The sequence below is a fragment of the Sceloporus undulatus genome, chromosome 1 (assembly GCF_019175285.1).
Source record: "Sceloporus undulatus isolate JIND9_A2432 ecotype Alabama chromosome 1, SceUnd_v1.1, whole genome shotgun sequence".
Taxonomy (NCBI): domain Eukaryota; kingdom Metazoa; phylum Chordata; class Lepidosauria; order Squamata; family Phrynosomatidae; genus Sceloporus; species Sceloporus undulatus.
The window spans coordinates 105,724-123,508 of NC_056522.1; the positions used below are offsets into that span (position 1 = coordinate 105,724).

Genomic DNA, 17,785 nt, shown 5'->3' on the forward strand with positions numbered 1-17,785 from the left:
GCAACTCCCCCCCCCCCCCCCCCCCCCCCGGCCCGCTGCCGGGGCAGGGGCAGGGCCCCGCCCCCCCCCCCCCCCCCCCCGCAAAGGAGAGGCCAGTGCCTGGGGAACATTCGCTGCAGTGGGGAAGAGACCCTTGCCAGGTGCAGGGATTGCATATGCAGATGTGGATTCCTCCCTCTGCAGATACAGACATAATTTAGGAGACAGAAGAGTACCAGAAGAATGTGAAAGAAGACAACTCCTACCAGCTCTGGCCAGCATCAATAGCCAGGAGGGTATATTTAGCCTGGGGAAGAGGAAGTTAACATGATAACTCTGTTTAAATATTTGAAGGGGTGTCAGAATGAGGATGGAGCAAGCTTGTTTTCTGCTGCTCCAGGAAAAGAGATCCCCATAAACATTAGGAAGACCCTCTTGACAGTAAGAGCTCTCCAACCATGGAGTCTCCTTCATTGAAGATTTTTAAATAGAGGATGGTTGACCCAGATGTCCCTTGGGATCTCTCCTCCAACTCTAGGGTCTTTGATGAGGCCTCTGAATTATGGGGCAGGGGCTGTGCCAGGCGTGCCAGTGGCATCCCCTCACCCAGAAGACCATTACCACTTGGGTGCAAAAGGGGCAATCCAAGGACAGAAGGGTGGACAAGGTCGGGGCCGCTTCCTTAACACCAGGCACACAAAGGTTGCAGCATTGGCCATGTACTTACAAAACCATTTATTAAAAATAGGAACAGAAACAACACATGGAGGCACCCAGCAGCCCAAGGGAGGGAAGGGGCCACATTTCACTGACCGGCTCTGCCCCTCTTGACCTTCAACCAGAAGGAACATCTCACTGACCCTAAACCCCCCCCCCCCAGGTGTTGCTCTGCCGGCCTGCCTTCCCCCCCACCCCCAGGGGGGATAAAGGGGCCTCATGGCCTGCAGAGAAAGGCGCGAGTGCGAGTGTGAGTGTGAGAAGGGCCAGAGGGAGGGAGGCTGGGGGGGGGCCAGGAACCAACTCCTCTGGGCCTCCCTTTTCCTTAAATAACAAGACAGACCTCTCTGTGCTGTGCAAAAATTCTGTACAATTCAAGCAAAAGAAAACTCCATGCGGGGGTGGGATGGGGCTGCCGGCCGCCGGCGAAATAGTAATACTGACACAAGGCACACAGCCCCTTCCCCTCACCAGCCATGCCCCCCCTCTGCCCCAAACAGTGGCACCGATTGTCTGCAGGTGACCCAGCAAAGACCAGAGACATGCCGGCGGGGGCACTGCTGGTGGCAGGGGAGGGCCGTTAGGTGGAGACTGTGACGGCCGCCATCCCCCCGTTCCGCGAGTAGAGGAACTTGCTGAAGGCGTCTTCAAGTAAACAGCTCAACCGGCCCTGATCCGCCTGCAGGAGACGGGAAAGAGGGAGGGGGCCATGAGGGCAAGGCAGCAGGAAAAGAGGGAGAGGAGGCAGGCCTGACACCCCCCCCCCCCCCAAAAAGCAAGGGGGCAGGAGGGAACCCACCTCACTGATGAATCCCAGCTGGACCAATTCAGCCGCCAGCTCCTGGATGTTGTCACCTGTGGAAAGCCAAGCAGAGAGCAATGAATTTTTGGCCCCAAGAGCCCAAGGTGGGGGCAAGAGGAGGGTACTTAGAATCATAGAATCAAGGTCCCTGATCCAGTCCAACCCCATTCTGCCATGCAGGAACTCCGAGTCAAAGCATCCCTGACTTACTGGGCAGCAGGTCACAGCTCAGGTGCCGGTTCAGTTTGTCTTCCAGTTTCAGCAGCAAAGTCAACTAGGCAGGGGGAGAGCCAAGCACAGGATCTTAGGAACCACCCGCTCATAACGCTGCTGCCTCCAGACCGCTTGGTGCCCCACTCAGCTCCCAGATGAGGCACCGCTGGCAGCAGCAGCCCCCAGCCTCCAGCCCCAGGAGGCCACCCTGCCCATCAGCAGTACATACGTGGTGCCTGACGCCTTCCTCCACTGGTTCAATGTTGCACTGCATCAGCACCACCTGGCAGGGTAATTGGGGGAGAAAGGAGGCTGTCAGGCAGATGAGCTCAAGGGTCTGCCCTCAGGCTGGGGGTGGCATAGGGAGGACGGAGCCACTCACTTTGCGGGTCTCCACTTCGGCTGGCTCGGGCGTTGGAGTCTTGACCGAAGGGGGCGCAATGGGGGACTTCACCACTTCCTGCTGGGGCTGCTGGGGGCGGGGCAGGCCAAGGGCTGGCAGGGGAAAGGTGCCGTTCCGGGGGGGGGGGGGGTAGGAAGAGAGGGTCAGGGCTAAACCCCTTCCATGGAAGATGGATGGCCAGCTCACCTTTCCTCCCACCAAAGCGTAGAGCAAAGGCGGGGAGCAACCCACATTCTTACCTCACATCCTCCAGGAACTTGTCCAGTTCCAGCGCTGGGGACTGAGAGAAGCTGGGAAGAGGGAAAGGGCCAACTCAGCAAGGGAAGTGACCCCCACCCTGGCCCATCTCCCCACAAACCCTGGCAGCCTTTTCAAGAGGGGGTCCACCATCCCTCCCGGCGCGCCAGAGGAGCCTCACATCATGCGGACGCCCTCGCGGTCGGCATGGCTGATCTCTGCCAGCACCGCACTCATGTCGAGGTTCTTGGTCATTTCTTCCAGCGCGTTCTCGGGGATCATGTCTGCCAAGAGAGAAGGGTGCGTCATGGGGGCCACCTGGATGGGCCAGAAGGACCACTGCAGTGATCCTGGCACCTTTCACAGGTGTCATCTCCATATTCAAGACGGGCTGGGCCAATGAGGGCAAAGAAAGGCTGGCAGAAGCAGGTGTGGTGCGATGGCGCCAAAGGGCACCGAACTGGCTCCGACTGGCCCCAGAGGAGCCCAAAGGAGGGTGAGGGGGCATGGGAGCTGTCACTCAGGAATGCACAGAATCCAAAACACAGGTGGGCAGGGAGCCTCTCCCCGCTATCGTGAATGCTGTGCCCAATCTGGGCAACCCAGCGGCCAAATAAGATTCTGTACTCAAACAGCCCACTGGGCTCAGGGAGCAGAGGCCCCTGCTTCCTCCCAAGGGGGAGGCCAGCCTATAGAGCTGGTGGCCAGCGAATGGGCCTGGTGATGGAGGTCTGGAAACAGGATGCCTCCATAGGGGGAACTGAGAAGGTGGTGCCTGACACAGGGCTGCTGGCTCCTCCGGATCAGGGGCTGCAGCCTTTTCTCTGGGCCCCAATCCCTCACTTCCCACAGTCACCACACAAGGGCTGCCCTGGCCCCCTCCACACTCACGCTGATGGCCCACAATGCAGTGGGCAGCCAGGAGCTTGAGGGAGGGTACTTCAAACAGGGCCTGGTGGAAAAGGAGCTCTCGGGCGGTGGGTCGCTGGCTGGGCTGGGTCTGTAGGCACTTCTGGATGAACTCCTGGGAGGGAAGGGGGGAGAGAGAAGGGTAGATAGATGGCGGCCAAATCAAAGCCCCTGCCTCAAAGAGAACAAGGAAGCAGGGTCCATTTTCACCGCTGGTTTTGACCAGAGTCCATCTTGGAGAGCCAAAGATCTGTGCATCTTTTCTCACGCACCATGAGAGGCAAGGACCACTGCATCCCTCCCTCTGGGCACTTGCTCCCCCCAACTTCTTCAATCACACATTCATTGGGGCAAGTCACCAGCTCAAAAATACACAAACTCTAGGCTGCAGGTTGCGTTCTGGTCACTGCTTGGGTCCCGGAGGTGGAACTGAGACCAATTCTGGTCCAAGTGAAGAGAAGCCAGTTCCCAAAGCCGTCTGTCCCTGGGGTCTTACCCGCTGCAAGGGGTCCTCCAGCAGCTGGATGGCATTATTGATGGCATCCTGGGCCACGTAGGAGGACTCACCGTTCCCCTGGATCTCCAGCACTGCCATCTGGAAGGGGAGGGTGGCAGAAGTGGGGAGAGGGTTCAGTGGGGCTTGGTCTCCTCTCCTCCAAAAGGCCCAAAGTACCAGCCCCTTCCCTGATACCAATGGCAGCCTCCTGGCCTTCAGCAGACACTCTGAAGCCGCCTTCTCCTCTTAGAAGTAGCTGCTGAGATCTCCCCTCCCTTATTATGATTAGTGTTTATTTATATAGCGCTGTAAATTTTGTACGGCGCTTTATAGTCATAAAAAACCCAACCTGCCAATGGCATACAATCTAAAATCACAAGATACAAAAAAATACTGTAGTAAATAAACCATTTATCCCATTAAAATAACTAAAGCCAAAAAGCAATAGATAAACAATGAACAATCTGAAACCCTTCTCTCCCTTAAAGCTCCATGCTCCACCTTGTTGCCCCTCACCCACTCCAGAGACCCAGAGAGACCCACACCATCCAAGGGACGTTTCCACTTCTCACCCCCCCCCAAGGGCCACCCTCTAACCCTTCCAGGAAAAGAAATGGAATGAGATGAGGGTGGTCCTCCTGCCTCTGCAAGTCCACCCCAAAAGACGAAAGATTGGGGGGCAGAAAACCCATCTCACCTCCAGCGCACACATCCCAAAGGAGTAGATGTCCACAGCGGTGGTCACATGTGCAACCTCTGTGGGGAAACAGAACCATCTTCAGACCAGAAACAACCCCCGCCAAAACCTCCCGACCAAACTTACAACATGGGGGGGGGGGCATCCTGAGCCAACACAAGCAAACCACACTCACACACGATCCCCTACCTCCATACTCCGGAGCAAAGAAATGCAGGTTCTTCTGCTCCTCGCGACAGGTCTTCACATGGTTATTGATAGTGTCTGGAGCAACTGTGGGGAAGGGGAGAAAGAACTGCAAGAGGTCAAGGAAGGGGGGAGGAGGAAGGGAGGAAGAGGCTATTCCCATGCACCCCCGGCCCACCTCTGCCTGCAAGGAAGCTGCTGCGGCAGGGAGCCCACCCCAGATCCACCAGGCTCCTCAAGCCAGGCAACTCCCACAGCTGAAGCGCAAGGAGGAGGCAAATTGCTCAGAATGGAGACCAGGGGAAAGAGACTCAGTGGGCTGCCCTCATTCTCCTCTTGTGTCTCCAGCCCTTCAGCAGCAATAGTAACCCTTCCAGCAAGAGCAAACAAGGTCAGAGGAGAAGCAACACTGCAAGCACACCATGCACACGCGCACACAGATGGGCAAGTCAGGACTGTGGGAGGAAAGCTGAGGAGGCTGCTTCCCCATCCCACCACTCTCATTCCAGACAGGGCCATTGCTGCTGCCTTTCCAGGCGGAGGTGCCACCCTCCAGGCAGGAAGGCAGGAAGGGGGCAGCGGGAACCAGGACCTAGGCAGGTGCATCCTTGCCCTCCAGGTACTTCTGGAGTGGAGGGTGAGCAGCAAGGGATCCCTCCCCTTCCTATGACCATGGCTCACCCCCCCCTCAGGCCCCACTTGCCCACCGCCTGCCTACACACATGCACCCCACCCCAGGCATGGGCAGTGGTCCTGGCACCAGCGGCAGCAGCCCCACCAAGGCCCAGGCACCCTCCTGGGACAGCTGGAAGGAGAGGGGCCTGGAAGGGGCAGCGGAGGAGCAGAGAGGGACATGTGGTGCCAAGAACCAGCCCTTCAAAATGGCCTTGATAGATTAGGAAACTGGGACATATTTAACAAAATGGCAACAAAACTTCAACTCGGAGAAATGTAAGGTACTACAGTTAGGCAGAAAAAACGAAATGCACAGATATAGGATGGGGACACCTGACTTCACACAACATCATATGAAAGGGATCTAGGAATCCTAATAAAGCACAAGTGGAACATGAGTCAACAGTGTGATGTGGTAAATGTGCTTCTAGGCTGGATCAATAGGAGTATAATATCCAGATTGATATTCTGCTTTGGTCAGGACTAACCCGAAATACTGTATACAGTTCTGAGCACCACAATTCAAAAGCTACATTGACAAGCTGGAGCGTGTCCAAAATGGTGAAGGGTCTCGAAAGCATAAAGCCCACTGCCCTCTGAGGAGAGATAGAGAGCTGGGGATGTTTAGCCTGAAGCAGAGTTGGTTAAGAGGTGATATGATAGCCCTGTTTAAGCATTTGAAGGGGAGGCTGGAGCAGGCTTGTTTTCTGCTGCTCCAGAGAATAGGCGACAGAGCAATGGATGCACGTTTCAGGAAAAGAGATTCCTGCTCAACATTAGGAAGAATGTCATGACAGTAAGAGCTTTTGGATAGTGAAATCCACTCCCTCGGAGACTGTGGAGGAGTCCCCTTCTTTGGAGGTCTTTAAACAGAGGCTGGATGGTCATCTGTCAGAGATGCTTTGATTGAGAGTTCCTGCATGGCAGAAGGGGCTTGGACTGGATCAGGGCCCTTGGGGTCTCTTCTGACTCTATGATGCTATGATTCCTTATCTGGGAGGGAAAAGGCACAGGGACAAGTGGCGGGCCTTTTGGCCACCAAACATTAATAATAAATAATAATAATAATAATAATAATAATAGGATTTATTGATATGCCGCCCAATCATCACTGGGAATATGGGCGGCTTACAACAGAAGGGATAATAGACGATCACTGCCCTCAGGCTTACAATCTAAAAAGACACAACATAAAAGGAAAAGGGAATGGTGGGGGGAAGGAAATCAGGTCCAGCATTCTTCTCTCCTTCTGAGGCTTGGACCAAGGCAGATGGACTGGAGGGAGGGCTTTTTCATAATCAAGGCCCGATGGCGTTGGGCCTGTCCTTTCGCTCCCTCCCAGGCCTGAGGATGACAGTCGGAAGGAGGGAGGGGAGGGCTCTTCCTCTTCAGGCCCAATGGCGCTGGGCCTGTCCTTTCGCTCCCTCCCAGGCCAGAGGATGACGGAAGGAGGGAGGGGAGGGCTCTTCGGGCCTGTCCTTTCGCTCCCTCCCAGGCCAGAGTCGGAAGGAGGGGGAGGGGGGCTCGTCCTCTTCGGCCCAATGGCGCTGGGCTGTCCTTTCGCGCTCCTCCAGGCCAGAGGATGAGCATTCGGAGGAGGGGAGGTGGGGCTCCTCTCAGGCCGCAATGGGCTTGGGCCTGTCCTTCGCTCCCTCCCGGGCCAGAGGATTGACAATCGGAGGAGGAGGGGAGGGCTCTTCCCTTTAGGCCATGGCGTGTGGCCTGGTCCTTTCGCTCCCGCCCAGGCCAGGGATACCATCGGAAGGAGGGAGGGGAGGGGCGCTTCGTTCGTCAGGCCCATGGCACTGGGCCTGTCCTTTCGTCCCGCCGAGGGCCGAGGATGACGTCGGAAGGAGGGAGGGTGTGGTTCTTCCTCTCGTGCCGAGGGCTAGGCCTGTCCTTCGCTCCCTCCCAGGGCCAGAGGATGACAGTTGGAAGGAGGGAGGGGGAGGGCTCTTCCGTCTCAGGCCCAATGGCACTGGGCCTGTCCTTTTCTCCTCCCAGGCCAGAGGATGACAATTCGGAAGAGCAGAGGGCTCTTCCTCTTCAGGCCCATGCGCTGGGCCGGTCCTTTCGCTCCCTCCCAGGCCAGAGATGACTGAAAGGAGGGAGGAGGGCTCTTCCTCTTCGGGATCCCGATGGCGATGGGCTGGTCCTGTCCTTTCCTCCTCCCAGCCAGAGGATACAGTTGAAGGAGGGAGGGGAGGGCTCTTCCTCTTCAGGCCCGATGGCGCTGGGCCGTTCCTTTCGTCTCCCTCCCAGGCCGAGGATGACAGTTGGAAGGAGTAGTGAGTCTCTCTCTCTTCAGCGGCCGATGCATGGCCTTGTCCTTTCCTTTCGTCCCTCCCAGGCCAGCAGACCTGGAAGGAAGTGGAGCTTTCTCTTCGGGCCTGTCCTTTTCGCTCCCTCCCAGGCCAGAGGATCAGTTGGAAGGAGGGAGGGGAGGGCTCTTCCTCTTCAGGCCAATGGCGCGGGGCCGTCCTTTCGCCCCTCCCAGGCCAGAGGATGAAAGTCGGAAGGAGGAGGGGAGGGCTCTCTCTTCGGCCGATGCACGTAGGGCCTGTCCTTTCGCTCCCTCCAGGCCAGGAGGAACAGTTGGAAGGAGGAGGGGAGGGCTCTTCCTCGTCAGGCCCAATGGCGCGGGGCCTGCTTTCGCTCCTCCCAGGCCGAGGATGACAATCGAAGGAGGAGGGAGGGCTCTTCCTCTTAGGCCGCATGGCGTGGGCCTGTCCTTTCGCTCCCTCCCAGGCCAGAGGATGACAGTCGGGAAGGAGGGAGGGGAGGCTCTTCCCTTCGGGCCCGATGGGCGCTGGGCCTGTCTTTCGCTCCCTCCCAGGCCAGAGGATACAGTCGGAAGGAGGGAGGGGAGGGCTCTTCCTCTTGCAGGGCCACGAGGCGCTGGGCCTGTCCTTCGCCTCCTCCAGCCAGAGGATGACGTGGAAGGAGGAGGGGGGGGGGGCTCTTCCTCTTCAGGCCCGATGGCGAGGGCGCTGGGCCTGTCCTTTTCGTCCCTCCCAGGCCAGAGGATGACGGAAGGAGGGAGGGGAGGGCTCTTCGGCCGGTCCTTTCGCTCCCTCCCAGGCCAGAGGATGACAGTGGAAGGGGGAGGGGGGCCTCTTCCTCTTCGGGCGGGCGATGGCGCTGGGCCTGTCCTTTCGCCTCCCTCCCAGGCCAGGATGACAGTGAAGGAGGAGGGGGGGGCTCTTCCTCTTCGGGCCGATGGTAGGGCCTGTCCTTTCGCTCCCTCCCACCAGAGGATGACAGTTGGAAGGGGAGGGAGGGGCTCTCCTCTTCAGGCCGATGGCGATGGCCGCTGGGCCTGTCCTTTTCGTCCCTCCCAGGCCAGAGTGACAGTGGAAGGGGGAGGGGAGGGCTCTTCGTCGGCTGTCCTTTTCGCTCCCCCCAGCCGAGGAGGACATTGTAAGGAGGGAGGGGAGGGCTCTTCCTCTTCAGGCGGCCCGATGGCGCTAGGCCTGTCCTTTTCGCTCCCTCCCAGGCCAGAGGATGACAGTGGAAGAGGGAGGGGAGGGCTCTTCCTCTTCAGGCCCGATCGGGCGCTGGGGCCTGTCCTTTCGCTCCCTCCCACCGAGGATGAAGTTGGAAGGAGGAGGGGAGGGGCTCTTCTCGGGCCTGGGTGGGCCTTTCGCTCCTCCGGCCAGAGGATGAAGTGGAAGGAGGGAGGGGAGGGTCTTCCTCTTTCAGGCCGCTGGGATGGCGTGGGCCTGTCTTGATCCCTCCCAGGCCAGAGGATGACAGTTGGAAGAGGGAGGGGAGGGTCTTCCGGCCGTGGCGCTGTGTCGCTGCCCTCCCGGCCAGAGATTGACAGTGGAAGGAGGGAGGGGAGGGCTCTTCCTCTTCGGCCAATGGCGCTGGGCCTGTCCGTTGCTCCGCTCCAGCCAGAGGATGAAGTTGGAAGGAGGAGGGAGGGCTCTGTCCGCTTCAGGCCCAGAATGGCGCTGGGCCGGGTCCTTCTTCGCTCCTCACCCAGGCATAGGAGACATGGAAGGAGGGAGGGGAGGGCTCTTCTTAGGCCCATGGGTTGGGGGCCTGTTGTGTCGCTCCCGTCCCAGGCCAGAGATGAAGTCGGAAGGAGGGAGGGGGAGGGCTCTTCCTTGGGCCGTGGCGCTGGCGGTCCTGTTCGCTCCCTCCCAGGCCAAGGATGAAGTGGAAGGAGGGGGGAGGGCTCTTCCCTTCAGGCCCATGGCGCTGGTCCCTGGTCCTTCGCGTGCCCGTCCAGGCCAGAGGATGACAGTGAAGGAGGAGGGGGGGCGTCCTCTTCAGCCCGATGGCGATGCGCTGGGCCTTCCTTTCCGCCTCCCAGGCCAGAGGATGGAACAAGGAGGGGAGGGGAGGGGCTTCGTGGGCCTGTCCTTTCCGCTCCTCCCAGGCCAGAGAACAGCGGAAGGAGGGAGGGGGGGCTCTTCCTCTTCGGCCCGATGGCACTGGCCTGTCCTTTCGCTCCCCTCCCAGGCCAGAGGATGACAGTTGGAAGGAGGGAGGGGAGGGCTCTATCCTCTTCAGGCCCGATGGCGCTAGGCCTGTCCTTTTCGCTCACCTCCCAGGCCAGAGGAGAACAGTTGGAAGGAGGGAGGGGAGGCTCTTCGGGCCTGTCCTGTCGTCGCTCCCTCCCAGGCCAGAGGATGACAGTTGAAGGAGGAGGGGGGGCTCTTCCCTCTTAGGCACGTGGCGCAGGCCTGTCTTTCGCTCCCCCCAGGCCAGAGGATACAGTGGAAGGAGAGGGGAGGGCTCTTCCCTTCAGGCCCGATGCGAGGGCGCTGGGCCTGTCCTTTCGCTCCCTCACCAGGCAGAGGATGACATTGAAGGAGTGGGAGGGCTTCTTCGGGCCTGTCCTTCGCTCCCTCCCAGGCCAGAGGATGACAGTTGAAAGGAGGAGGGGAGGCTCTTCGGGCTGTCCTTTCGCTCCCTCCAGGACCAGAGGATGACAGTTGGAAGAGGGGAGGGAGGGCTCTTCCTCTTCATGGCCCAATGGCGCTGGGCTGTTCCTTTCCCTCCCTCCCAGCCAGAGGATGACAGTCGGAAGGAGGGAGGGGAGCTTTCCTCTTCGGTCCATGACACTAGCCTGTCCTTTCGCTCCCTCCCAGGCCAGAGGATGACAGTTGGAAGGAGGGGGGGAGGGTCTTCTCTTCAGCCCGATGGGCGATGGCGCTGGCCTGTCCTTTCGCTCCCTCCCAGGCCAAGGATGACAGCGGAAGGAGGGAGGGGGGCTCTCCTCTTCGGGGCCCCAATGGCACTGGGCCTGTCCTTTCGCTCCCTCCCAGGCAGAGGATGACAGTTGGAAGGAGGGAGGGGAGGGCTCTTCTCTTCAGGCCGAGCGCTAGCCTGTCCTTTCTCGCCTCCCAGGCAAGAGGATGACAGTTGGAAGGAGGAGGGGAGGGGCTCTTCCTCTTCAGGCCCGATGGCGATGGCGCTTGGGCCTGTCCTTTCGCTCCCTCCCAGGCCAGAGGATGACGGGAAAGGAGGAGGGTGAGGGCTCTTCCTCTTCAGGGCCCGATGGCGCGGGCCGTCCCTTTCCTCCCTCCAGGGCCAGAGATGAAGTTGGAAGGGAAGTCAGGTGAGGCTTTTAAAACACCGCAAGGTGCCAGTGGCCTTGGAGTGGTGGGGGTTGTAAGCCAAGCCCCCAGCCCTTCACCAGGAGGAATCAACACACGTCCACCAGCCCAACGCTTTGGCCAGCCCAAGGGCGAGATGGGAGTGGACACTGCGCTGGTTCTGACCCACAGATACCTTCCCATTATTCTGCCAGCACCACCAGGAAGACATCAGGGCAGGAACCGGGTGGCAAGGAGGCTGAAGATCAAGGGAGGGCTGAGAAGCCAAAGGTAGGGCATCAGACGATGGTAGAAGATGGTAGGTGTCCAGCAGGTGGCAGAAGGCGCCCTACAGCTTGTGAACAGGAAGTCACTTCCAGCGATGGGCGGAAGTGCTGGCACTTGACGAGAGTCCTAGTCAAACTGCAGCCTAAAGGCCACTTTCAGGTGCCTCAGGAGGGCCTCCATCTGCATTGCGCAGACTGACCCCTCTTTGCTTCTCCCGGCCCTTAGACAGCAGTATCTTTTGCTTTCAGCCAAAATCATACCAGACCTTGACAGTAGACAGGTGAGACTGCCAAAGAGAGAGAAGTATTCCTGTTCACATGAGCTCTCTCCCTTCTTTCCTTGCTCTTAGTAAATGAAAGTCCAGACACGCATCAGGAGAAGAAAGCACAAATCCTTCAGGCTCTGGTTCTGTTTCAAGAGCTGCTCAGAATAACACCACCCAACTTTTCAGAGATTAACTATTTGCAGTTACAGGACAGGATGCAACCATGGCCCAAGAGTGTCTGGTCAGCCACTAGCTCTGGTTTCTTCTCCTGGAAATCATGGGGCTTATGCCATAAGAGATGATGGAGAGATTGCTGGGAGAGTTCTCTGCCACTGGATGGGGGTTGCTTTCAGGCGCAATGGTCCTGGCATCTCATCGCAGGGAGACTCACAGACTTGTGTTTTTATTTTAGGAGTATTCCCTTCATCCACCAACCTCTGTTTAGATGCCAAGACCTATTAATCATTTTATAACAATAAAACAATCTCCTTCTTGAAGCATACCACTGTGTCAGACGCCTGGTTTCCATGAATCCCGCCTTTCAAACAGCAGGACCAGTGTCTCGGTGCCTAAGGCTTCAGCTAGCTTCCCTTCCCTGCCTGGACTTTCCTACAAGGTGTATGTGGCTGCAGCATACACAACACACTGCTGGATCCTTTCTTTATGGAAAAGGTCTCCCCAAGAGGACCTAGACTGCCGTCCATCCACCTGTCATGCCCAGCCTGGAAGATGGCTTGGAGGACTCAGAGGATGAGCTAGAGCCTCTGGGATCTGAACCTATAATGGAGGAGCCAGAGCCCCAGGGGCTTGAACCTGTAATGGAGGAGCCAGAGGCTGGCCCTAGTTCTGCTGGAGCAGAGTCTATGGCCCCTCCAGAGGTTCAGCAGTCAAGTTTGCCTGGTGCCGAGGCTGTGGACATGGAGGAGGATCTGGGCAGCGTGCCTACCTTCAATGAGCGTCGAGCAGAAAGAGAGGGCCTTCGAAGATCTCGGAGACTTTATCAGAAGCGTCTTCGTAATCAGGCACAGCTGAAGGCCAGCTCCTTGCCTTCTTAAGCACCTGGAGCATGTGTGGTTCTTTGCCGGTGGATATCTGACTCTTTTAGAGGAAAGACTCTGTCTCTGGCTCCTTGGCTTCTTGTCTTGACTACCCGGAAACTTGACCTTGGACTGCTTTATCTACCTGCCTATCTGTTACCCTGAACCTCGGACCGTCTGACAATTCTTCTGGTAAACCCTTTTGGCAAAGCTACTGCAACTCTCCAGGACTGTGTAGCTTACATTGACTTTGCTGTGCTGGGAGGGGGTTGTTTGTTTGATAACTAGCTGCTTTATCAGCCCTTTGGCTGCTTTCCCGGACAGAATATCCACCGGCCTTGTAATTAGGCTGATAGCAGCATCATGGCAAACGAACAAGCTCTGGCCGAGATGATGCAGAAGAATTTGCAGCTTTCTGCTCAGGTGCAGCAATTGATGCAGACTGTAGCTGCTATGCAGAATCAAGGGAACCCTTCTGCTCCTGAACGCCGACGGAAATGTTTTGCTTCCCTTCCTGATAAATTCCAGGGAGACACTACTATGCTGGACAGTTTTCTTGCTAATTGCAAGTTACATTTTAAGCTCCGGAGGGAAGATTTTCCTGATGATTCCCATAAGGTGGCTTTTATAATTAGTTTGCTTTCTGGGCCTGCCAGCAAATGGGCTACTCCTTACCTGAACCAGGACAGCCCCCTCCTCAATAGTCTGCAAGACTTTATTGCAGAAATGCAAGCCACCTGGGGGAATCCTGTAAAGGCTGAGTCTGCAGAACATCAGATCCAGGCTCTTCGCCAAGGGACGGGAACTGTAGCTGAGTACTCCACCAACTTCCGCTTGCTTGCTCAGGACTTGACATGGAATGATAGTGCTTTGCAGGCTCAGTTTCGGGCAGGGCTCTCTGAAGCCGTGCTGGATGAATTGGCACGCTCTGAGCCTCCTGATTCTCTGAGCTTGTTGATTGCACAAGCTACCCGATTGGACTGCCGCCTCTCTGCTCGTAGACAAGCTCGTCAGAATGCCCCTCCGCCTCCGCCGCGTCCTGCTCGACCAGCTCCTGCAGCATTACCTGTGGCTGTTCCCTCTCAGCCAACTGAGGAACCTATGCAGCTGGGAGGAGCACGACCACGGCTCACCGCTACAGAGAAGGAGCGCAGGAGGAGGGAGGGTCTTTGCCTATACTGCGGCCTCCATGGACATTTTGCTCGGGAATGCCCTGCTAAGGGACGCCGACCTACCCCACAGGGAAACGGATCCTCCCAGGTGTAGAGAGGGTTCACCACCTGGGATTGTACCTCGAACCCACTTCATCCACATCAGCTTCCAGGAAGGACCCTTTGCTAGTGGCCGCCAACCTGAGGCTCCCCTCCATGGAGCTCCTTCCTGTGGGAGCCATGATCGACTCCGGAGCTTCCAGCTGTTTTATGGATCTGAACTTTGCTCAATGTCATCACATCCCACTGGAGGCTCTGGCTGAGCCCAGGCCGGTGGAGACTATTGATGGACGGCTCCTCCGGTCTGGGCCTGTGACGCACCAGACCCCTGTGCTCCACCTCGAGATCCAGGGCCATGTGGAGCAGATCCGGTTCTTGCTGGCCGCAGTCCCGCACTTCCCTTTGGTTTTGGGCATGTCGTGGCTCTCGCAGCATGACCCACATATCTCCTGGTCTCGGAGGGAACTTCTTTTTGGCTCGGAATATTGTCAGGAGCACTGTTGGCCAGACCGGATCCCGGCTGCAGTGGCTGCGGAGGCCCAGGAGTGTTCGGTGGTGTTGCCAGAGAAATACCGGGACTTTGCCGATGTTTTTGATAAGAAGGAGGCAGACCGGCTCCCTCCACACCGCCCTTATGACTGTGCCATCGACCTGGTGCCGGGGGCCCCTATTCCAGCGGGGCGACTCTACTCCCTCTCGGAGCCTGAGCTGGCAGCTCTGAGGGACTTTCTGGAGAAGAATCTTCAGAGAGGGTTCATCCGCCCCTCCAAGTCCCCTGCTGGGGCCCCTGTACTGTTCGTGCGCAAGAAGTGCGGGGAGTTGCGCCTCTGCAACGATTACCGGGCCCTCAACAAGATCACTATCCGGAACCGGTACCCCCTGCCTTTGATCCCAGAGCTGCTGGAGCGGTTGCGCCACGCCAAGGTGTTTACCAAGTTGGACCTCCGTGGGGCGTACAATTTGGTGCGGATCCGGGCAGGAGACGAGTGGAAGACAGCCTTTCAGACCCGGTATGGGCATTACGAGTACACCGTGATGCCCTTTGGACTATGTAATGCTCCGGCTGTTTTTCAACATTTTGTGAATGATGTCTTCCGGGACTATTTGGACCATTTTGTTATAATTTACTTGGATGACTTTTTGATTTACTCTCCGAGCCAGGCTGCCCATGATGCCCACGTCCGTGCTGTTCTCCAGAGGCTCCGGGAGCACAGGCTTTATGCGAAGTTGGAGAAGTGCGCCTTCGACCTCCGCGAGGTGGACTTCCTGGGCTACCGTGTCTCTGCTCAAGGTGTGGCCATGGACACATCCAAGGTGGAGTCGGTGCTATCTTGGCAACCTCCTCGCAACAGGAAGGATGTCCAGAGGTTCCTAGGGTTTGCGAACTTCTATCGGAAGTTCATCAAGGACTATGCCACCCTAGTGAGCCCTATCTCTCGACTGTTGCGAGGGAAGACCCGGTTCGAGTGGACAGCTGCCGCACAGAAGTCCTTCGAGGTCCTGAAGGTGAAGTTTACATCAGCCCCGATTCTGCAACACCCTGACCCGCGCACACCATTTGTCCTGGAAGCAGATGCCTCTGATGTTGCCATAGGGGCTGTATTGCTTCAGCCAACGGGGCCCAAGGCGCACCTGTTGCCCTGCGCCTTTTACTCCCGACAGCTCACCACCCCAGAGCTTAATTACACCATCTGGGAGAAGGAGCTGTTGGCAATCAAGGCGGCCTTTGAGACCTGGCGGCATTTGCTGGAGGGAGCGGCTCACCCAGTCCGGGTGCACACGGATCACCGGAACTTGGAGCACCTACAGACAGTGAGGAAGCTCTCTCAGAGGCAGCAGCGATGGTCATCGTTCTTTGCCCGCTTCAACTTCCAGCTTCAATATGTGCCTCGAGCCCAGAACCGACAGGCCGACGCTCTCTCCCGGAAGCCAGAGTATGACACAGACCCAGAGGGGGAGATTCTGTCCACGATTCTGCGCCCAGAGAACTTCGCCGCTGCTCTGAGGGAGGCTACATTGCTGGATCAGATCCGGAAACTCCAGGGCCAGGACCCATTTGTGGCACAGCATTCGGCGGAGGGGGACACCTCTCCCTTCGTGATGCGGGATGGCTTGCTTTACCACCGGGATCGCCTTTATGTGCCAGCGGGTCCTTGTAGAGAGACGGTCTTGCAGCTTTGTCATGACTCGAAATCTGCTGGGCATTTTGGCTTTTGTAAAACCCTGCACCTCCTCACCCGGGAGTTTTGGTGGCCTCGAGTCCGGGCAGAGGTGGCTCAGTACGTGACCACTTGCCCAGTGTGTCACCGGGCTAAAGACCATAGGGGACGACCTGCAGGCTTGTTGCTGCCGTTGCCAACACCAGCAGGGCCTTGGAAACTAGTATCTATGGACTTTATCACGGACCTGCCCCCCTCTGCTGGTTGCTCTACCATTTGGGTGGTGGTGGACCTTTTTTCCAAGATGGCCCACTTCGTACCCTGTGTTGGGCTCCCCACGGCGAAGGAGACGGCCCGGATGTTCATCCAGCATGTCTTCCGGCTTCATGGCCTTCCCGAGGGTGTGATTTCAGACCGCGGTACCCAGTTCACCGCCCGCTTCTGGACCAGCTTGCTCCGCCTCCTGGACATCGCGCCTCACCTGTCCTCGGCACATCACCCTGAGTCAGATGGTCAGACGGAGAGGACCAATGGGACCCTGGAGCAGTATCTCCGCTGCTATGCCAGCTACCGGCAGGACAACTGGGTCGACTTGCTCCCGCTGGCCGAGTTCGCCTACAACAACTCAGTCCATGCCTCAACCCAGCGGACCCCCTTCTTTGCCACTGGGGGCTTCCATCCTCGAGGATTCCCTGCTGTGGCTCCTGTCTCAACGGTCCCAGCGGCAGATCAGTGGCTCCAGGAACTCCGAGCGGCACAGTCCCTGTTGAAAGAACAGCTTGAGGTAGCCAAGGAGGCGTATAAACGGGGAGCGGATCGGCGACGTCAAGAAGGTCCACCGTTGCAGGTGGGGGATTCAGTCTGGCTGTCCACAAGACACCTTCCTCTGCAGCGGTCGTGTCGCAAGTTGGATGCCCGGTTCGTGGGGCCATATAAAATTGTGGCCCAGATTAATCCTGTGGCTTTTCGGCTCCAGCTTCCCCGGACATGGCGGATCCACCCAGTCTTCCACCGCTCCTTGCTGCTCCCTGCCTCAGGGGTTCGGCCGGATGCGGGTTCAACTCCTCCGCCTGATCCAGTCCTGGTGGATGGGGAAGAGGAATTCGAGGTGGCTGAGATTTTGGACTCCCGTCGACATCGAGGTCGCCTCCAGTATCTTATTGACTGGGTTGGCTATGGGCCAGAGGAGCGCTCCTGGGAGGATGCCTTAGATGTTCATGCCCCTCGTCTGGTTCAGGCCTTCCATCGTCGTTTCCCTGACCGGCCTCGTCCTCCTCAGGGTGAGAGGGAGATTGATGAGAGGGGGAGTAATGTCATGCCCAGCCTGGAAGATGGCTTGGAGGACTCAGAGGATGAGCTAGAGCCTCTGGGATCTGAACCTATAATGGAGGAGCCAGAGCCCCAGGGGCTTGAACCTGTAATGGAGGAGCCAGAGGCTGGCCCTAGTTCTGCTGGAGCAGAGTCTATGGCCCCTCCAGAGGTTCAGCAGTCAAGTTTGCCTGGTGCCGAGGCTGTGGACATGGAGGAGGATCTGGGCAGCGTGCCTACCTTCAATGAGCGTCGAGCAGAAAGAGAGGGCCTTCGAAGATCTCGGAGACTTTATCAGAAGCGTCTTCGTAATCAGGCACAGCTGAAGGCCAGCTCCTTGCCTTCTTAAGCACCTGGAGCATGTGTGGTTCTTTGCCGGTGGATATCTGACTCTTTTAGAGGAAAGACTCTGTCTCTGGCTCCTTGGCTTCTTGTCTTGACTACCCGGAAACTTGACCTTGGACTGCTTTATCTACCTGCCTATCTGTTACCCTGAACCTCGGACCGTCTGACAATTCTTCTGGTAAACCCTTTTGGCAAAGCTACTGCAACTCTCCAGGACTGTGTAGCTTACATTGACTTTGCTGTGCTGGGAGGGGGTTGTTTGTTTGATAACTAGCTGCTTTATCAGCCCTTTGGCTGCTTTCCCGGACA

General features: G+C 57.7%; 3 protein-coding genes across 5 annotated transcripts in view; 2 read left to right on the plus strand and 1 right to left on the minus strand.

The window, feature by feature from the left end:
- Positions 1-17,785, plus strand: part of TRIM54 (tripartite motif containing 54) — a 192,486-nt gene that overhangs the window by 29,214 nt on the left and 145,487 nt on the right. The gene's annotated exons all lie outside the window — the stretch shown is intronic.
- The window catches only part of LOC121919936 (uridine-cytidine kinase-like 1), a 161,133-nt gene that overhangs the window by 21,243 nt on the left and 122,105 nt on the right, over positions 1-17,785 (plus strand). The gene's annotated exons all lie outside the window — the stretch shown is intronic.
- NRBP1 (nuclear receptor binding protein 1) overlaps positions 691-17,785 on the minus strand; it is a 27,718-nt gene continuing 10,623 nt past the window's right edge. For both annotated transcript variants that reach the window (XM_042447154.1, XM_042447162.1), the window contains 11 exons: positions 4,643-4,726; positions 4,454-4,512; positions 3,757-3,855; positions 3,243-3,375; positions 2,533-2,635; positions 2,357-2,404; positions 2,094-2,232; positions 1,941-1,994; positions 1,709-1,772; positions 1,496-1,551; positions 691-1,375 (listed from right to left, as the gene is read on the minus strand). In XM_042447154.1, coding sequence (XP_042303088.1) covers positions 1,277-1,375; positions 1,496-1,551; positions 1,709-1,772; positions 1,941-1,994; positions 2,094-2,232; positions 2,357-2,404; positions 2,533-2,635; positions 3,243-3,375; positions 3,757-3,855; positions 4,454-4,512; positions 4,643-4,726 — 938 coding nt within the window. In that variant the 3' untranslated portion in view covers positions 691-1,276. The remainder of the gene's footprint in view (positions 1,376-1,495; positions 1,552-1,708; positions 1,773-1,940; positions 1,995-2,093; positions 2,233-2,356; positions 2,405-2,532; positions 2,636-3,242; positions 3,376-3,756; positions 3,856-4,453; positions 4,513-4,642; positions 4,727-17,785) is intronic.